This window comes from Gopherus flavomarginatus, chromosome 4, assembly GCF_025201925.1.
Source record: "Gopherus flavomarginatus isolate rGopFla2 chromosome 4, rGopFla2.mat.asm, whole genome shotgun sequence".
Taxonomy (NCBI): domain Eukaryota; kingdom Metazoa; phylum Chordata; order Testudines; family Testudinidae; genus Gopherus; species Gopherus flavomarginatus.
The window spans coordinates 64,819,155-64,839,585 of record NC_066620.1 but is presented as its reverse complement, the minus strand read 5'-3'; the positions used below and the strand labels follow the sequence as shown (position 1 = coordinate 64,839,585).

The following is a 20,431-nucleotide window of genomic DNA, read 5'->3' as shown; positions in this document are numbered from 1 at the left end:
CTCCTCCCCAACCCTTTGCCCTGAGTCTCTTCCTGCATACCTCTCCCCCTCCCACACCCCAATCCCCCACCCCAGCCCTACATTCAATTACCCCACCCAGGAGTGGCCCTCAGGCTTCCCAACTCCAAACTGATCGGTAGTAGTCTGGAGTTGCCAGCTTCCACACAACGATCGCCACTCGCTTCTCCACTGCTAGGACAGCTCTCATTTCAGGGTCCTTGTGCCAGAGGGCAGGAGCAAGTGCCACACACAGTTCCAGGAAGGTAGCTTTGCACATCTGAAAGTTCTGTAGGCATAGCTCATCATCCCAAACCTGCATAACAATGCCATCCCGCCATTCAGTGCTTGTTTCCTATGCCCAGAACTGATGATCCACTGTGTGCAGCTGCTCTGTGAATGCCAAAAGCAACCCTGAATTGTTTCTTCCCTGGCACACAGCAAAGCAGACACTACAGAGTCATTATCTGATTCTCAGCTCATAAAATACTGCAGGATCAGCTGCATTGTGTTCATAATGCTCATGATACTGGAGAGCAATGCACTATCCATATTTTGAGACAGAGATGGTGGACACAGTTTACAAGGGCTGTTGAAAAGCAGCACGAAAAACGTATTCGGAAACCCATGAATGGGACAGCGAGCCCATCCCCAGGAGGCACAGCAGGCCCTTCTCAGAACACACCAGCAGATGGTGGCAAGTTGCACAGTGGGATAGGTACCCGTGGTGCACTGCTCTCTCAATGTAAGAGCACTACATGTGGACACCCTCTGCCATCACAAGAAGCACTGTGTGGATGTGCAAAAGTGGTTTAATTACAGCAGTGGATGATCATTGTAACTTAAGTTGACTTAACTTTGTAGTATAGACATGGCCTTAGTGGGTAGTGAAGTACTGTATGTCATACAGCTTTAGAGAAGAATTTTCAAAGTTTTGCAGACACTTTATTTGGAAATACTTTTATTTGATGCCACAGGGCTATCCGATTTAACAGTTACATCACTCAGTGCTGTTCAGTGCCAACAGGAATTATAAAGTGCTTCTACAAACGCACTAAATACCAAGATGGTTTTGTTATGGGTTTTTTTTGGTGGGAGCAGGGGGACGGTAAAGTGAGTATTTGAAGGCTACTGAAACACTTTAACAAGAAACTGGTTCACATGTAGGATTTATAAACTTGAAGTGTTTTCCTGTTATTTACAACTTCAGTGTAACTGCAACTACTACTTTTTAAATTTTAAAAAAGGCAGATAAAAAGTTGTCATAACAGCAGGTAGTCATGGTTTCACAAACTACTAGAATTTTAGTTAACCCGACTCCTGTATCAAATTGTAGCTTGATATAAAAGACGTGATTTAAATGCACTATATTTAGCAGAAGCCCAGGCATCACACACAATCATAGATAAGGGATAAGTATGTCTGCCAGCTCTCAGCCACTGAACAGGGAATCATGGCATTTTCAGCTATTTCTTAGTTGTAAGCTAATTGCTATATAGCCTTGATTTTCAAAATAGATGTTCAGAGTCTGTGCTCTTAGATGCCCACTCTTGAGAGCAAGTGGCAAGTCTGCTGACCTCCTCTGCCTACTTGCAGTCAGTCATAGCTGCTCAAATGCAACGCACACTGAACTCTCTCTCTGTTGGACTCGATGTGCCACTGCCATTAAGTTTCTAGTCTCAAGCAGCTTGGATACCTACAAGTTTCTCCTGCATGTCTACTGTTTACTGACATAACTGTACACACAAAGGCCCCAATCCTGCTTCCATTGAAGTCCAAAGGAATTTTGCCATTGACTTCAGCATAAGCACGATGTAGCCCAAAAGTCTAATTTAAAGTGTTTTATCCCCTCCCCAAGTTTAACAAACAAACGAAAAACTTGTCGCTGGTGCTAGACCTGCACGACATAAGATACAGCAATCTTCCTACTCACACATCCCACCCCCAATATACCAATTCTCAGCTGGTTCAAACATAGTGAAATTTTGGCTGCACAATATAGCTAACTCAAAGCAGCGCCAAAGGGGAGAATATACTAATTTTTGCATAAATCAGGGCTCCCCAACGTGGTGCCCATGGGCACCATGACGCCTGCCGGGGCATCTAAGTGTGCCCGCATACTGGCCAGCGGACGAGCATTCGCCAAAATGCCACTGACAAGCAGCGTCATCCAGAGGTGTCGCTGCCGAAGTGCTGCCGATTTTTGCTTGTCAGCGGTATTTCGGCAACGACACCTGTTGACGTTGCATTTTGGCGGATGCTCGTCCGCCGCCACGGTCCTCCGTGGCTCGTTGTCTGGCACCTGCCAGACAAAAAAGGTTGAGGACCACTGGCATAAATGGTGAACATGCATGAGTGCATTTTCAGAACACAGATGCTATTATGCTCTCCTAATTAGAAAAAGGAAGCAGTGGCATCACAAAAAAGAAAACAAAAGAAGAATATAAAGGGGAATCCAAGCAAGATGAGGTTCTAACAGGATTGGTAAAGAACTATTTGTGGATGAGGTTAATTCCTCTCAATCAAGTATACATCTCATAAATAGTAGAGTGTGTTACATGTTTTCAGCCTCCTGGAGAAGACTTGTACCTACTGTATAGTATGTTACTTTAAAACTAGATGAGGGTCACCATGTGGTTAGGATTCAAAATTTCAATCCAGTAGCCATCAGGATCCTGAATAAATGCAAGTCCTTTCATTTTACCTACAATAAAAAGATACATATTTTCAGATATAGTTAAAAACAACATTAATAGTTTTTAAAGATTAAGATTCATATTTTACACTGACAAAAACAACACAGAGTTACGGTTTCAAGATTTCTTATTGCCTTTGCGTGGCAAACAGAGTAGACAGTTCAAATAATGTGTTCAAGATCACAATTCATCACCAACCTCAAGGATCCAGTTCAGACTTAAAAGGCAGTTAGGGAAGCAGTTTGTATGATTAACTTGTGCTTTAAAACTACAGGGCAGATAGTATTTCTGCAAGTTTGCACATCATCACATCATACCTGACATAACTGAAGTGACACTATAACCATATCATGTTCTAGTTCAGCCTAACTACAAAAGTTGGAACCACTGTTATAAAATTGCCATTTTAAAATTGCTTTTTGCTGCACTGCTATGTCATCAAATGCCTTTTCCAACCACCTATACAAACAATCAATGTGAAGTCTAAACACCAGCTCTTCCTGGTGGGTGTTGTATTTTTGTACTTTTGTTTGTTAAAGCCAAAACTCAGCTCACACCTTTTTCCCCAGGAGTGGCTCATGCTAGGGTTCCTCCCTGAGGACTATTCAGCTCACATCTAGATTCTCCCTTCCCCACCTTTCTTTCTGCCCAGGTGATGGTACTGAGTCACCTATCTCAAAAAGTCAACAGCATTCACTTAACCCTTTACTAACAGCATCAACACCTTCTAACAAGGTGGAAAGTTTCAGGTAAATACTGCCAGCACGTTACGTACTTCATGATTTTTTTTAATTTAAGTTTATCAGCAAAGACATTTAATTGCCATTTGCTTTGACAGAGAAATTGACGAACTAGGAAAAAGGTTATACAAGGTCTCCTTTCAAACTCTTGTTCTCATACTATCCATCAGGGTATTTAAAAAGTTGATTCCCAGCCTCTGCACTAGGGTCACACATAACAATGCTAGTTCCAGCCAAAGAAACATAGGGCTTCAGTTACATCACTATGTGTGATTTCAAAAGATCTCTAACGAAGGTAGAGGGCCTATTTCTTCCTATGGTGAACAGAAAGTGGGGGTATCAGACAGAATTGTGTGCTCTGTGATGTTACACTCCAACTGAAGTAGCAATCAGTGCTCTAAAAGGAGAGCCATTTTCATTCCCTGTTGAAAGGATGGTATCATGACAAAGTTTTTCATGAAAGGTACTTACTGACAAGAGCAATTCATGGAAAAAGAGTTATAAAGGGAAAGTGAGGTCTGTCTTGGAGCTGTGAGATCCCTTCATATAGGAAAGGATTTGATAATACAGATTTTTCTTGATTTCCTGCCCGATTCTTTTTTTTTTAAAAGCAGATTATGCAATGAGATTCTCTCTCAATACAGACCTCAGAGGAATATTTTAACACTCTCCACTGCATGAAATATAAAAGATTATACAATTAAAAGAAAAAAAATTGTCCTCAATATTCCTATTCTATACCACTATAACTAGAAGACTGATTAGGTTAGTAATGGATAAAAACAAGTGTTCAGAGCATAACAGTAGTAAAAAGAGGAATACAGTTAAGCCAGTTTGGTTCATTCTGCAATATTCTGGTTATATTAATAAGCAGAGGTAGACACCACCATGTTGCAAGACAGACACTTGATAAAATTACCCAGACTCACATTTGGGAGGGGTGGTGGTGGGATTATGTCATTCAGTCATTCAACCCATAAAATAGCACATATAATTTTCCACACTGAAAAAAATATAATAACCTAGCTAGCTAATAAATAATAAATTTAACTCATAATTCATGAAAAATGTGTATTATACAGTATGAGATTATTATATGAGAAATGAAAATGAGCTTGCTTTGAGATTTTACAAGGCACTTATATAATTTAAACACATTGGTACCCTGAGTAATGATAACACTTCTTGCAAATCACATAAATAGGGAACTCATGGTCTCCTTCCCTCACCGTATTGCAAAGGCAAGGGGATATTGCTGTCCTAGGGTTACAGAAACCCCTATGGGCAAGACATATGTAAAGGAGGGGATCAATTTATACAGAGGGCTGAAGGGGGAGTCAGGGGACTCTCTAAGTGCATTATCACTTAATACATACATAAAACAAATACATACATTACAGAGATAAGAACCTGTGGTGACAGGCTTTACTTTATGAGAAGCTCCAGAGAAAAAACGACCCAGAGGGAGTAATGGCCGGGGGAATCCTAGGGAGGCCAAAGGGGCTGGTTGAGGGAGTGAACAGAACAAGGGTAGAGGCAGAGTCGCTGCAGGGTTGACCCAGTCTTCTGCATCTCCCCTGTGGGTGGAAATGCTGATCAATATCACTAGAGGAGCGAACAATAGAATGGAATGCCCAGAAGAATGAATGACTTGAGGACAATTTCCTGAAGGAATTCTTACCCTTGCAGAGCTTTTCTAGCTTGGACATTCAGGCCTGGTCTACACTGCCACTTATAGCGCTGAAACTTTCTTCGCTCAGGGGTGTGAAAAAACACCGCCCCTCCTCGAGCAATGCAAGTTTCAGTGCTGTAAAGTGGCAATATAGACAGTGCTACAGCATTGGGATCCACGCTGCCAGTGCTGGTAGCTATTCCTCTCGAGGAGGTGGCTTTATTCCAGCGCTGGGCAGCTGTGCAGACATACACTTACATTTCCACATAGGGTGGTTTGGCCCACAGCAATAAAAATCTGCATATCTTCCATGTGTTTTTGGACCAATTGGGGGGGGGGGTGCGGAAACAGGTACAATTCAAGTGACTTTTTAAATTGCCTATGAAACTGAGTTAACAAGAAAATACATTTCTCAAGTGAAAAACTATAAATGGACTTCTTTGAAAAGAAGTTGTAAGTTTTCTTACAGGAAAAGCCAAAAACTGTATGGAAAGGAAGAGTAGATTCACTGAGGCAAGTAATTTAATTTAAATATCCAAACAAAGAATTGCTGTGCCTGTGATGACGACAACCGGGGCTTCCTCACTTGCGGCTTCCCCTCGGCCAATAGGCTGGGAACTTCCCAGCCAATGGCCTTGGGCGGGGGGAGGCAAAAAGGGAGATTGTAGGGCACTCCTGAGCAGAGGGGTGGAGAGCTGTCTCTGGAGGCACAAAGGGGCCCCCAGGATTGGGTGGGTCTCTTTGGGGTGGTGATAAGTGATGGATGGAGCCAGCTGCAGCCCTGGTCTGCTCTGTGGGGGTGTCGCTATAGCCCCCCTGCCCCAAATCCCCTCTGTACTCTGTATTTAATGCCAGACCTGGGGTGCCCATCACTGCTCCTTTCCCGACCCAGGCTCCATTTGTCTGTCTCCACAACCGCGCGTGTGTGTGTGTGTGTGTGTGCGCACGCGCGCGTCAGTCCGTCCCTCCCTCTTCCGTTCCTTTCTGTGGAGGCGGGGCCAGGCAGCTCTGGGAGCCAGGTCAGCGCTGGACAATGCAGACTGTGAGCTGCCCTGTTTCTGCTGAGACTCTTCCAGAGTCATTACAATCCACTTCCCCTACAAGGCTACTCTTCGGGGGAGATCAGACCCAACTCCAGGTACCTTCCCTGGCTTAAGCCCTCTGAGCCCAGCTCTAAAGGCAACACAGAAATAAGTGTGGCAATCTCTCAACCCCCCTACAACAGCTTTACAACTCCCTTTTGGATTGGAACCCTCACGGTTACACCAGAATGAAATTTCAGATGTAAACACTTGAAACCATGAAATTGACTATTTTTAAAATCCTATGACCGTGAAATTAACCAAAATGGACCATGAATTTGGTAGGGCACTAATCAGGGCCGGCTCCAGCTTTTCTGCCACCCCAAGAGGCAAAAAAACAAACAAAAAAAAGACGAATGGTGGCACTTCGGCAGCAGCTCAACGAGGAATAGAGGGAACGAGGGACCTGCTGCAGAATTCCTGAAGACCCAGACGTGCTGCCCCGATACTGGATGGAGTGTCGCCCCTTTGAATTGGCTGCCCCAAGCACCAGTTTCCTATGCTGGTGCCTGGAGCCGGCCCAGGCCCTAATTATCTAGAATTGAAACAGCAGAAAGTAACCAGAATGATACAAGGACTAAAGTTTTGTATTTAAAAAGAGGAAAAGAGATAGCACATCTGTATCCTTTGGAAGAAAAGATAATTAAGAGTGGACTGTTAGGGTTGCAGCGTATGACAAGTTGTGGAACCTTCCCAGTTTTGATTAATAGAGTGTTTTGGTAGGCTTCTAGAACGTTAAAATGAGACAACACAGATGTTACATGCGAGTCTGGCCCATAGGACAAACTTTCCCAGTCGTAGCATTGCTGCCACACAAAATTCTATACGGAATAGAGGAGATAACACATGGTCAATTGAAGTAGCAACAAAAGTGCACAAACTCTAGCCATGGATAGCTGACCAGATTTCCAGAAGTCACTCTGGAACAGACCAAATATAAGTTTTCCCTAGTGTATAAAAAAAGAAACTTTGATTGGCTCTAGCAAAACCCAAGGCTGATGAATGAATTCAGGAAGTGACAGCAGCGATTAAAAACCCATATCACCCAGCCTCCTCCCCTAACAATATATGAAAGAAAGACGAATTCACAGTATACTGGGGGGTGGGGAGGAAGAATCAAGAATCAAATCATATTGATAAGATGTCTTGGTGAAGACTTACCATCATCTGGTCTCTTCACAAATTTCACTCCCAGCTCTTCAAACCTCTTACAAGCTTCAGCTACATCAGGGACTGCAATTCCAATGTGACCTGTGCCATAGAGTAAACACAGGCAGAGCACATAGTGCATAAATGAGCAAAAATTACAACAAATGGATTGTTGTTACAGCACTAAAATATGACAGGTACTTTACCCTATGCAAAGAGCTTCCAAGTTAGTTCACCTAAAATGTATCTAAATGTGTTAAAATAACTTACTCAAGGCAAGTCCTGTTTTAATTTCGGGGGGGGGGGGGGAAGGGGAGGAATAATGTATTAAGGGTACTATAATTTTTGGCTCTCTTCTCCTCCCCATGAGCTAGCTGTTTCACAGGATCTCAAAAGTTAAAATGTTTTGCAGAATACTCTAGTGACACAGTGATGATATACACAGTAGAATCTGAGTCAAAGAAAAATGAAATTGAAAGGCAAAAGAGAAAGTGTTCATAAAAACAGTAAGTCCAAGTATCAGGAAGTTTTCTGTATTTACAAAATAGGGTAAGAATTTAAACACTAATATTGTGTTTATAAAGGCAAGAATACTAAACTACTTGTTCCCAAGTTCAGGGATCAGTTCAGAAACTCAAAATATCAAATCAAGTAGTATAGTCCAGGGGTCAGCAACCTATGGTATGCATGCCAAAGACAGCATGCGAGCCGATTTTTAATGGCAAACTGCTGCCTCCTGGGATCCCAACAGGCAGCAGCGTGCCATTAAAAACCCTGCCCAGCCCAGCCTGCTCTTCCACACACACACACCCCCATGGGGGCAGAAGCTTGGTTCTGCTGGCTCCCCTGCCTCTTCCCACAGTGTGCTGGGTTCCTGCCCCTCCTTCTCCCTCCTCTCCATCCCTCCCTCCCTACCGGTCCGTGGATCAGCTGATGGCCCTTGCAAGGGAGGGGGTGGGGGAGGAGTGGAGTCAGCATGCTCACTGCTCCCAGCGGAGGCAGAGAAGTGGAGGCAGAGCCTTGGGGAAAGGGAGTGGTGGAATTAGGGCATATCCCCTCAAGCCCCCTGCTGTGAGCACCCCATGACCCCAGCCCTCTTCCCTGAGCCTGCAGCCCCGCACAACCTCCAGGCCCCTGCCCTGAGCACTGTACTCCCCCCACACACACTCAGCCCTCTGCTTGACTCCTTCACCCTCCCCTGCCCCCCCCCCCCAATCCCAGCCGCTGACTCTGGCACACACACACCCCCATCACATACCCAGGCCCCCCACACCCCATGCCCTGACAACTGCACCCCCTACATGCCCCCAGCCCTCTGCCCTGACTCTTGCACCGCTGCACATACCCAGCCCCCCCACCCCTCACACACACCCCACATCCTGACTCCTGAACCCCCACCCTGAGCACCAAATGGGAGCTCCTGTACCCCCACACACACATTCCCACCTGCACCCCTTGCACCAAATGGGAGCTGCCCAGGTAAGCACTCCACACCCAAACCTCCTGCCCCAACCCTGAGCCCCCTCCCTCATTCTAGCTCCTGGCCAGACCCTACACCCAACCCCCAGCCTGCTCCTTCACCCCTAGCCCTGTGCTCAGTGCACTCTCACCCTCAGCTCAGTGCACAGAGAGAGGAAGAGAATGGGCCAGAACCAGGGAGAAGGTAGGTGCCCACTGTATGTGGGCAGGGCCGGGACCCCAGACCAACAGCAGGCTGAGTGGGTCTGGCAGCTGGGATTCCGCCTGGCAGGAGCCAGCAGATGGAACCCCTAAGTGGCAGGGGGCTGAGCCACTCAGTCCACTGCTGGTCTGGTGTCCCGGTCGCCGGCTCCGCACAGCCCGCTGCCGGTCTGGGGTTCTGGCTGCCGGCCCGTTGCCAGCTGGGGTCCCAGCCACAGGCCCCGCTCAGCCAGCTGCCAGCCTAGATGAACGGAACCCCAGACCAGCAGCGGGCTCAGCGGCGTAAGAGCAACATTTTAATTTAACTTTAAATGAAGTTTCTTAAACATTTTGAAAATCTTGTTTATTTTACAATACAACTATAGAGAGAGCCCTTCTAAAATAACATTAAAATGTATTACCGGCACGTGAAACCTTAAATTAAAGTGAATAAATGAAGACTTGACACACCACTTTCGAAAGGCTGCCAACTCCTGGTCTAGTCTAAAACATGTAGTTGATAAATCATACCAGTGACCTTTCAGACATTCTGTGACTTGATATTCTGAATTCTTCTGCACATCAGGGCCAAATCTTGCTCTCACCCATGTATCTGAGCAAAACTCAATCTTATATTTTTAAAAACTGAATGTTCTACTAATTACACACTGAGTTCTAACGAAGTCTCAACACTGGGAGCAACCAGAGATAAAATATTATTTTTAATATCTTTTACTAAAATCTTAATGTTAAAATGTCTACCAGAAACAATGATATGCTTACTTTAAGAGTCAATTTTATATACAAACTACTACTGTGGCTCATTATTCTTAAGACAGTATATTTACCCACAAGTTCTTATTCCTAATTTTCAAGGGTCTGTATACCGGAAAAACAGAGGTAAAATTCCCGATTTCAAAATCTCTTCAAGTCTCCAGAATGAGTACTTTTTATTTAAACTAATCCATAATGCTAAGTCACTTCATCCACATACATTAGCAGCATTTTTATTGTATGGTTATCAAAACACATAGTAGTAGAACTGTTCCCTAACCTGTACACTTAACTTATTACTCTATTTTACACAAGAATATTTTCTCAATTTCAATGGTCTAAAGACTTATAAAAAAAAATCAGAGACTAAAAAAAAAAATGACTGCAGTGCGTAACTTTCTCTCAAACATACCAAAACCTCGAGGATCTGAATTGCCATTGTGGTAAGATTGATTTTCATCATTTTCAGTGCCCCAATTACTATGAGAGAAAGGGAAAAACCTAATTAATGTAAAATGAAGAGCAGCATGCTGTTTAAAAAAAAAATTTAGAAATATATGGAATTACCCACAGCAAAGGATACATTACAACCTAGATCCCTACAGTTCAGGGACAGTTGTCCTCCACTCATAGCATAATGCCTATCATAGAATATCAGGGTTGGACTGGAACTCAGGAGGTCATCTAGTCCAACCCTTTGCTCAAGGCAGGACCAATCCTCAACTGTCTTTTTTTTGCCCCAGATCCCTAAATGGCCTCCTCAAGGATTAAACTCACAACCCTGGGTTTAGCAGGCCAATGCTCAAACCACTGAGCTACCCTCCCCTATTCTCCCAAAGTTACAGCACTCAGATACTACAGATATGGATGAATTCAAAATGCATCCATAGATGGAACTCTGTATGCAATTCCCCTGTGTTTTGAATATGTATGCAAAAACATAACTTATATTTCCATGTTCTCATTGTGATTTTAAAATGTTCTCTCTTGCCTCATCTACAAGACAAAACTTCAGATAAATACTTCTTTAAAAATAAAATGTAACTATCTAGGCCAGAGGTGGGCAAACTATGGCCCGCAGGACCGTCCTGCCTGGCTCTGAGCTCCCGGCCGGATAGGCTAGCCATCGGCCCCTTCCCTGCTGTTCCCCTTCCCCTGCAGCCACGCTGCCACGCAGGCAGCACTCTGGACAGCAGGGCTGTGCGCTCATGCTGGGCAGTGTGGTAGCGTGTCTGGCTCCAGCTGGTAGGCACGGCTCCAGACATGCTGCTCCGAGCAGCATGGTGTGGGGCAGGGGGTCCTGGGGGCAGTCAGGGGACAGGGAGCAGTTGGATAGGGCAGAGGTTCGGGGGAGGCAGCGGACGGTGAACAGGGGGAATTGGATGGGGGTGGGGCCCCGGGAGGCGGTTAGGGATGGGGGTCCCAGGAGGGGGCGGTCAGGGGACAAGGAACAGGGGGAGGGGTGTTGGATGGGTGGGGGTTTCTGAGGGGTGCAGTTGTGGGGCAGAAGTGGGAGGGGTTGGATAGGGGGCAAGAGCCAGGCTGTTTGGGGGGCACAGCCTTCCCTACCTGACCCTCCATATAGTTTCACACCCCGATGTGGCCCTCGAGCCAAAAAGTTTGCTCACCCCTGATCTAGACACTTGCTGTGGAGATGGGAGCCTTATATCAGAGGGCCTACTTATATCATTCTCCCAGCAATCACTGTCATGCATTCCAATTTTACAACGCTTTGTTAGGACTTAGATGGTTTTCAGATATTGAAATTTAAATTGTTATTCAATATTTAAGAACTTGCAGCACTGTAAAGTGGCAGTGTAGACAACTTTCCTGCTCAGGAGTATGAAAAAAAAAAAACCCACACCCAAGTGCTGAAAGTTTCAGCACTGTACAGTGGCAGTGTAGGCTGTGCTCCCAGTGCTATTCTCCTTGTGGAGGTGGTTTTTTTATACAGCTATTCCAGTGCTGGTGTCACGACTACACAGCCATGTTACAGCGCTGCCGTGGCAATGGTTTAACATTGCTAGTGAAGACATGCCAAAAAAATTATCTTAGGGTATTTGTGCAATATATGGACTCACATGTAGAAATTTACTACATTCATATCAAATAGTACTATATTAATTTAATTACAGTTGTGCCTGAAGACTCCAGTCAGAGTTAGGCCCCATTATATTAAAGTCTGTCCAAACACACATTAAGAGACAGATCCTGTACCAAAGAGCTAAATTGTCATAATAGTCTTGTTTCTCTATTTCCATTTGTTCAATTGCCTATCAGGGGGTAGCAGTGTTGGTCTGTATCCACAAAAACAACAAGGAGTCCTGTGGCACCTTAAAGACTAACAGATTTATTTGGGCATAAGCTTTCGTGGGTAAAAAACCCACTTCTTCAGATGCCCACTTTCTTGCCCAAATAAACCGGTTAGTCTTTAAGGTGCCAGACTCCTCATTGTTTTAATAGTATAAGAGGTCATACAATTATTCAGCTCTTTCATTTGCAAATCTTGTGGCTCAATACACATATGAGCTGTAGGATGTTTTATAAGTGTTTAACTTTCACTAATTTTCATTTTCTTTCTTCTCATTGAAACTGAATTCCTGATTGCTTCCTATTACTGCATTGCCCAACTTTCACTGTTATGAGACACGCACACACACCCCCATCAAGTACACTTAAATACATTAAATCCCTTTGCCCTGCGCTCTCTCCACCATTTAACCCTAGGCTACCTTCAGCCACTCTTCCAGGGTCATTACAATCCACTCCCACAACAAAATCCCATCCCTAGCACATGTCTGCAAATTGTTAGCAATGTCATAAATTGGCAGTAACAGTTCTGGGACCTTGAAGGTATATTCCCTACACCAGGAAGCAGGCAGACTGAGCCAAGCTTGCTTCCTCACTACTGCTGTGGCTGTAGCAGTGTCTAGACTCTCTGCTCCTCTCAAGGATTCAGGTTCAACTCTGGAAGACTTGGGATGGGGCTCTAACCTCATATGGATTAGGAGGAGGGAGTGTTGCAGGGGTCAGCACTCAGTTGTTCACTGGGTGTGGAGGGAACAGTACTACGAGAGAGTACAAATTTGTTTTATTAAGTTTGTGTACTGGTCTATTTGGGAGGTTCTCTACGTCTCTACATAAGTTACCATAGCACCTATCATTACCAGCTGTCAAAAAATTTAGGATACATTTTATTTCCATGTCAAAACACATGGTGGCACACTGACAAAATAGTTAGTCATTTTGTGTAACTATTGAGACTTCAAGCAAATTTCTCACATCACTGTAGTATTATATGAAAAAGTGACATTAAAAGAGCCATATGCACTCTTAAAACACCAAAGAATTTTACTTCCCTCTTCTGTACCACTTTTAATCCATCTCTCTCAAAGTACTCTATAAAGTGAAAGCTTAAATGACCTTTCTAAGGTCACACAATGAGTTAACAGAAGCGATGAGGATAGAATCCAGATCTGACTCCCAATGTGTCCTCAATCCAGTACACCACAATCATCTCATAGCTGCTCTCTAAAATTCCTTTCCTAGTACACTGGACCCCTTCATCTTCCTTTTCACTGCTCTTCTTTAATTAGCTTTTTTCCGCAGGAAGCAGTTTCCCCCTCCTTTATGCTATGTTAGTTTAATGAATATTGAGAAAAAGCACAGTTCTACTTGTTCAGGTATCCAGCATCCAAGCCATACTTTTTATGATATAAGAGAAAGTATTTTTCCACATTGCATTAATTGTACACAACCCATGATCAGATAAAACATAAGTGCAATAATATAACCTAGTGCAAAGCACACAGTTGTAACTAACGTCCATTAAATGTAAGCAGAAGTGAACTGTAAAAAGCTGGAGTTAACACTTACTGTGTTAGTTCAAGTGTAGCCTTTCTAGAGAAAGTCCAAGCTGTTCTCTCTCTTGTATCTTTTGGGATATCATTTTTATCTTCATAAGCCAAAAAATAAAGTGAAAATTTCATAGTGGGAAAGTCACATTTTTGGAGCAATCTAAAAGGCAACAATTTTATTTAAAAAAAAGTCATAATTGATGGCATTTTTAAAGATACAATTAGACTGCAACTAAAAAACAAAAAAAAAAAAACAAAAAAACAGCTCTCCCCACTTTAGAGAATTATTACTACATTCTTCCCTGCCCCTACCACCCCACCCCAATACCTCATAAGTGGTTCAGTCTTCAAATTTGTGTCATGGAAATATTCTTGAGAGCTACATCTATGAACACATTTGGAAAATAATCAATTAAAAAAACCCAAAACTTGTGAACCTATGAAAACTAGTAACTGTAGGTACACTAGAATAAAAATCTCAAGTCTGAGGGTATGTCTTCACTACCTGACGGATTGGCGGGCAGCAATCGATCCAGTGGGTATCGATTTATCGCATCTAGTTTAGATGCGATAAATCAATCCCCCGAGCACTCTCCCGTCGACTCCTGTACTCCAGCTTGGCGAGAGGTGCAGGCAGAGTCGACGGGGGAGTTGCAGCAGTCGACTCACCGTGGTGAAGACACCATGGTAAGTCAACTGATTTAAGTACGTCAACTTCAGTGACGTTATTCACGTAGCTGAAGATGCATAACTTAGATCGATTCCCTTGGGCCCCTGGTGTAGACCAAGGCTGAGACTGGTATTCAATGCCTTGTGCATGGGAGTTTCCATAAGGGTGTCTATGTCCATCTCCCTTATTTATTTTTTTTTCACCAAAGACTTAACAGGTAGTAAACTGGTAAGAGGATTTATTTTTTTAAAACAACAATACAATTAATTTGTTGAACTCATTACCACAAGATAAGCACTGAGACCAGTGCTTAGGAGAATTTAAAACAAAACAAAACACAACCCAACAATAACATAAATTTAGATGGATGAGAACATTCACAGTTACATTAGATAGGAGAGAAAACAACAGGATACAAAACCTTCATATTTCATTGCATAAGCCAGCTGCTAGATGCCTTGGGTTAGGAAAGCCTGCCCATAAGGGAAGTTTTGTTTCTTTATTGGCAGTTACAGATATTTATGCACTGTCCTCTGAGGCATTTGGTATTAGCTACTATCAGATACGGAACACTGTACTAGATACAGACTACTAGTCTTATTTGGTATGGCATTTCCTGTGAAAATCCATTAGCTTCAAGAAAATAAATCAAGGTTTGTACTCAGAGAATCTGTACTCAATTCCATCTTCCTTCCAGCAATGAAAATGTTTTAATGTCTCGCTTTTCATATAACACAAAAAACAGCACAGGAAATACCTGACTCAATATGCCTATTAACATCTGTTGACTCAATCTTTTTCAGCCAACTCTAAATCTCCCCCGAAGAGACCTAGGTCACTCAGACTAATATATATTCTGTTTCAAATCACTTTTCTCACTAAGTAACTGTCATAAACAGATAGTTATGGGTTAATGTCTTTTACCTGTAAAGGGTTAAGAAGCTCAGTGAACCTGGCTGACACCTGACCAGAGGACCAATGGGGGGACAAGATACTTTCAAATCTTGGTGGAGGAAAGCCTTTGTTTGTGCTGTTTGTGTTGTTCGTTGTTCGCTCTTGGGGCTAAGCGGGACCAGATGTGCACCCAGATTTTCTCCAATCTTTCTGAATCAGTCTCTCATGTTTCAAAATAGTAAGTACCAGCTAGAAAAGGCGGATTAGTCTTATGTTTGTTTTCTTAACTTGTAAATGTGTATTTTGCTGGAAGGATTTTTACCTCTGTTTGCTGTAACTTTGAATCTCAGGCTGGGGGGGAGGGAAGTCCCTCTAGTCTATATGAATCTGAATACCCTGTAAGCATTTTACACACTGATTTCACAAAGATAATTTTAACTGTTTCTTTCTTTTATTAAAAGTTTTCTTTTTTAAGAACCTGATTGATTTTTTTCCTTGTTTAAGACCCAAGGGGATTGGGTCTGAACTCACCAGGGATTGGTGGGGGGAAAGGAGTGGGGGCGGGGAGGGGAGGAAAGAAAGTTTAATTCCTCTCTGTTTTAACATCCAAGGAGTTTGGATCAGTGTAGCCTCTCAGGGTAACCCAGGGAGGGGAAAGTCTGGGAGGGGGAAAGGAGGGTGATGGTTTATTTCTCCTGGTTTTAAGACCCAAGGGGTTTGGGGGAACAGAAAGTGTGCCAAACACTATATTTAGGCTGGTGGCAGCGCTATTAGATCTAAGCTAGGAATTAAGCTTAGAAGGGTCCATGCAGGTCCCCACTTTTGGACGCTAAAGTTCAAACTGGGGGAAAAATACCGTGACAGTAACAAATACCATTTATATGAAATAGCTCAGAGATATTCATTCATTTCTCATTATACTCACTGCTTCTTGAACCTTTCACTTGTGTGAAAATATTTGGAAAATATTTTCCTTACTAACTTTATATGGTGCTCTTTCATATGTCAGAATGTTTCAAATCTGCAGAACTTTGTTTCAGAGCCCTTCTGCTGTGCTTGATGTTTGAAATGAATTTTAGCACAAACAAAATGCCACAGCAGGGCACTAGCCTCCCCACAACATTCCCCACACAAGTGGGCTGGAATGCCTACCAACCACCTTCTGGGGCAGACACCTAAGAGTCAAGAACACTAGGAAGCTAGGGAAGACAGGGCAGCCCTAGAAACCTTTTAATACTCATAAGAGTTCAGCTTCTTGTTTATACTGCAATTAAGTCAGAGTATCGTGCTGAAGACAGAATTTTATTACTATGAAAATTATTGCAATATCACAATTTCTGTATGATTATTTAACTGCAGGATCAGAGATGAGAAAGCGTGTAAGCTTTTATATAAGCGGACTTAGCAGAATTCAATTTTTATTTTTTAAAAATAATTTTGGTGGATAATATCAATGTTTGTTTTAAAAACGTTGCACCTATCTTTATAGATTTAAATGTTCAGAGTTGTGGGAACTAATGGGGCAGAATCACAAAATGACAGGTCATAATAATTAACGATAGTTGATGCTGCAATTGAAAATGTAAGAGTACTGTAGAAATCCTCAGTCATGAAGATTAAGTCAAGTGAGTCACCAAACTGGGCACTAGCTGATGATTCAGCCTGGTTCATGTTAATCAGTCTTAAATGCCAAGGTTTGCTTTTCAGAAGACTAGATCATTAAAATATACAAAATACATTTAAGACAAATCTTCTCATGCAATTTTTACTCACGTCATTCCAAGAATTCTTGTATAAAAATCCAGTGACTTCTTAGGATCTTTTATTCGCAACATTGTCTGCTGCAACAGAAAATCCTAAAGAAAAGTTATAGTAGTTATGCTACTCAGGAAAGCACATTAAGATGCCAATACAAATACATGAAGTTGGGCTTTTATTGTGAAACAATAATTTAGAATGATATTTTCAATGTCAGTAGGACCAAAAAGTTATAAACATAAATACATACATGGTATGTCTATGTCTGTAAGTCTATTGCCCTGACCCTGCAAACACCTACAGGTCCTATATAATTATTAATAAAAGATATTAGTCTGTAAAATACACAGCACTGTAAATTTGCATAGTAAATTTATTGTTTTCCCTCACCAATAATAAATGGTTTGGTATTTTGTTTCTTAAATTAAAAACCAATAAAAGCTAACATACTTTATCCTTGTTTCCATCCCTTTACTCATAGTTACTCCATTTGAACCACTTTGGGGGGTCAAACTACACCTCTGGATGTATACCTCTTTTAAACAGAATGTCAGAACACAAGGGACTATCAGATCATCTTTGACCACCTTTATATCGCAGGTCATTAAATTTCACACTGATAATCCTATATTATGCTCTAAGACTTCAGTTCGACCAGAGCATTTCAATCCACAGGAGATTAAACTGTTGCATGCCCCAGACACAGAACAGGAGAGGCTAAGGTGCCACCAATGCCTAAAGCCCCTGCAATGGCAACAAATTGATTAGTGAGATATGCCCAAATGATCCCACCAGATGAACCATGACCCATGCTACAGAAGAAGGCAAAAAACTAACCAACCAAATACCTGCCCATCTGACCTGGGAGAAAATTTCTTCCTGACCCCAAATCTGGTGATCTGTATATCCCTGAGCATGTGATCAAGACACACAAGCCAGGCGCCGAGAAAGAGGATTCTCTGTACCTCTTCAGTGCCCTGGTCCATTCTATCTCGTCATATCTCCAACTGTGACCAATCTCTGATGCTTCAGGGAAAGGCGGCAATGTGGATCAAAATACATCTAGACAGCTGTTTACTGGGGGAAAATCCTTCCTGATCTCTGCAGGCGACCAAAGCTCTGAAGCATGAGCTTAGATGTCTGGATAGCCTATACATATATAGCAACACCCAGATCCAGCATTTTTCTGTCTCCCTTAGGCTCCTTTCTTGACTCTTAATGCTCCTGAGTAGATTGTATTTTTTTTCCTCTCAATTTCTTCTAATTTGCCAATGTTTTGTGCCCCACAACTGCTAAGTGTGTTCTCATCAGGCCACAGAGAAATTTAAGTTACTTCATGGCCATAAGAATTCACTTTTTGATGTAAAATGGAAACAGTCCTCGGGAGTCTAGCCCTAACAAACAATTCACAAGATAAAATTCCATATCAAGAATGGTTCAAATATTATTGCATAGTCCCCTCCAAAACGAGGCAATCACATAAAACTAGTCTATGGAGTTTCCCCCAGCCAATCCTTTTTCAGAATAGTGTGAAATATAGTGCTAAACTGCAACAAAGATCAAAAATGGAGTTTGAGTCTTAACTTTTACTCAAGGTCCCCCCCTTCCCCGGCAGTGTGATTCAAATGCAGCACCCTAACAATCTTTGAGTCTTCCTACAGTCGATCCTGTTAATTTGCTATCAGAACTTTTTTTTTTGGGCTGCAATTATAAACTTTAAAATGGGAGGTTGGTCCTTTCTGCACTATGCTTGAGACAAGAAAAGTAACAGGACCCATGTTTAAAAACAGGAAAATAAATAAAGTTTTAAAAAAAGATTAAAATTGGATAGATTTTTCTGTGTGTCACATGGCTCCGATCCAACCCCGAGTAAAGTTTACACCAGTCTTATCAAATGTAATGAGTTACCAAGGATCCAAGAGTCCCTCTAACAGTGTGCGGGATATGCCGTCCAACTGTATGCAGACTTAGTTACTCAACTACAGAGAAATGCAGGGGAGAGGGGAAACCACCATTAGGGCTGCATAGGGCCGCCCGGGGGTGGGGGGGGAACAAGTAGGGAAATTTGCCCCGGGCCCCGCAGGGGCCCCCACGAGAGTTTTTCGGGGTCCCTGGAGTGGGGTCCTTCACTCGCTCCGGGGGCCCCGGAAAACTCTCGCGGGGCCCGGGCCCCGGAGCTTCTTCCTCTCCCGGGCGGAAAGACCCCCCGCCACCGAATTACCCCCAAAGCGGGACCCCGCTGCCGACATACAGCCGGGTCTTCGGCGGCGGGGGGTCCTTCCGTTCCGGGACCCGCCGCCGAAGTGCCCCAAAGACCCAGCTGCGCTTCGGCGGCGGGTCCCACTTCGGCGATAATTCGGCGGCTGGGGGCCCCCGCCGCGGGTCTCTGGGGCACTTAACGGCGGGTCCCGGAGCGGAAGGACCCCCGCCCCCGAATTACCGCGGAAGCGGGGTCCCCCGCCGCCGAAGACCCCAGGCCCCCGGAATCCTCTGGGCGGCCCCGGGGCTGCATGAGGAGATCTTCCTCCTTACCCCTTTACGCAAGGGCGCCACAGGAATTTTCAGTCCCCCCCAGCTCCCTAGAGCGTCTCAGAGGCCAGACTCCCCGTGTCGCTCACTGCAGGTTCCCCGCTCCTCTATCGCTTCACCTTCCTCGCCACCGCGTCCTTTCTGATCCCCCATCTCGCCTTGTTCACCAGCAGCTTCATCCCCCAGTCCCCGCTTACCTTGGTACTGGGATCCGGGCTGGAGCAGACGTTGACGGCTGCTTCATCGCTGAGGCCGCTGAGCTCCTGCTGTTCCGACATGTTGAAATTGGAACTGCTAAACAGGCACGCGGGGAGATTAAGAACCGTATCTATAGCGCTAATACCACTCTCGGGGCGTTTTCTCATCAGCAGCTGCCCCCAGAGTAAGAAACAGAGGAGCGTCCCAGCCAGTCACTGCAACCATTGCAAATTAGGGCACGTCAGGATGATGTAATATTTCCATCAGTGTTGTCTCTGAATCTCTCTCTTACTACAATTCCCAGTATGCAATGCTTAATTTGCGATTAAACCACCTGAAGCAGTCCACTTAAACAACACTGCAAGTCTCACCCTGGATACTATAAATGGTTGTCTCCCTAATAAGGAAGAAATCAATCTACATTTAATTCAGGGAGGAAGGCAGCAATTTTCATGTGGTTCTCCCTGTTAAGTGTTTCAGCAAGACCAATGCCATCAATGGGGCCACTGAATGCTGCTCAAGGGCCTCGCAATCTAAAAAGCAAGAAATGTCTAAAGCAACTCTGGGAGGAAAGAGAGCATATGGAGCATTGTTATTTAGTGACCTACCACCAAATAAGAATTGGACAATATTACAAAAGTGACACGATACAAAATTCCAAGCAATACTGCAAGACCCTTTCCCAGAAAAGTGTTTTGTGTGTTGTATATATCTCTGAAAGGCAACTCTCAGACTTCTTTTCACAAGTCTGTACCT

At 43.7% G+C, this 20,431-nt stretch overlaps 2 protein-coding genes across 2 annotated transcripts in view; one reads left to right on the top strand and one right to left on the bottom strand.

Annotated features, from left to right (window-relative positions):
• The window catches only part of LOC127048750 (myb/SANT-like DNA-binding domain-containing protein 2), a 366,512-nt gene that overhangs the window by 73,166 nt on the left and 272,915 nt on the right, over positions 1–20,431 (top strand). The gene's annotated exons all lie outside the window — the stretch shown is intronic.
• Positions 942–19,931, bottom strand: GLO1 (glyoxalase I). Its single transcript, XM_050948642.1, has 6 exons — positions 19,675–19,931; positions 16,964–17,046; positions 13,646–13,786; positions 10,182–10,249; positions 7,349–7,438; positions 942–2,701 (listed from the first exon to the last, which is right to left on the bottom strand). The coding sequence occupies exons 1-6, from the start codon at positions 19,840–19,842 to the stop codon at positions 2,613–2,615; spliced, it is 639 nt and encodes a 212-aa protein (XP_050804599.1). The 5' UTR covers positions 19,843–19,931; the 3' UTR covers positions 942–2,612.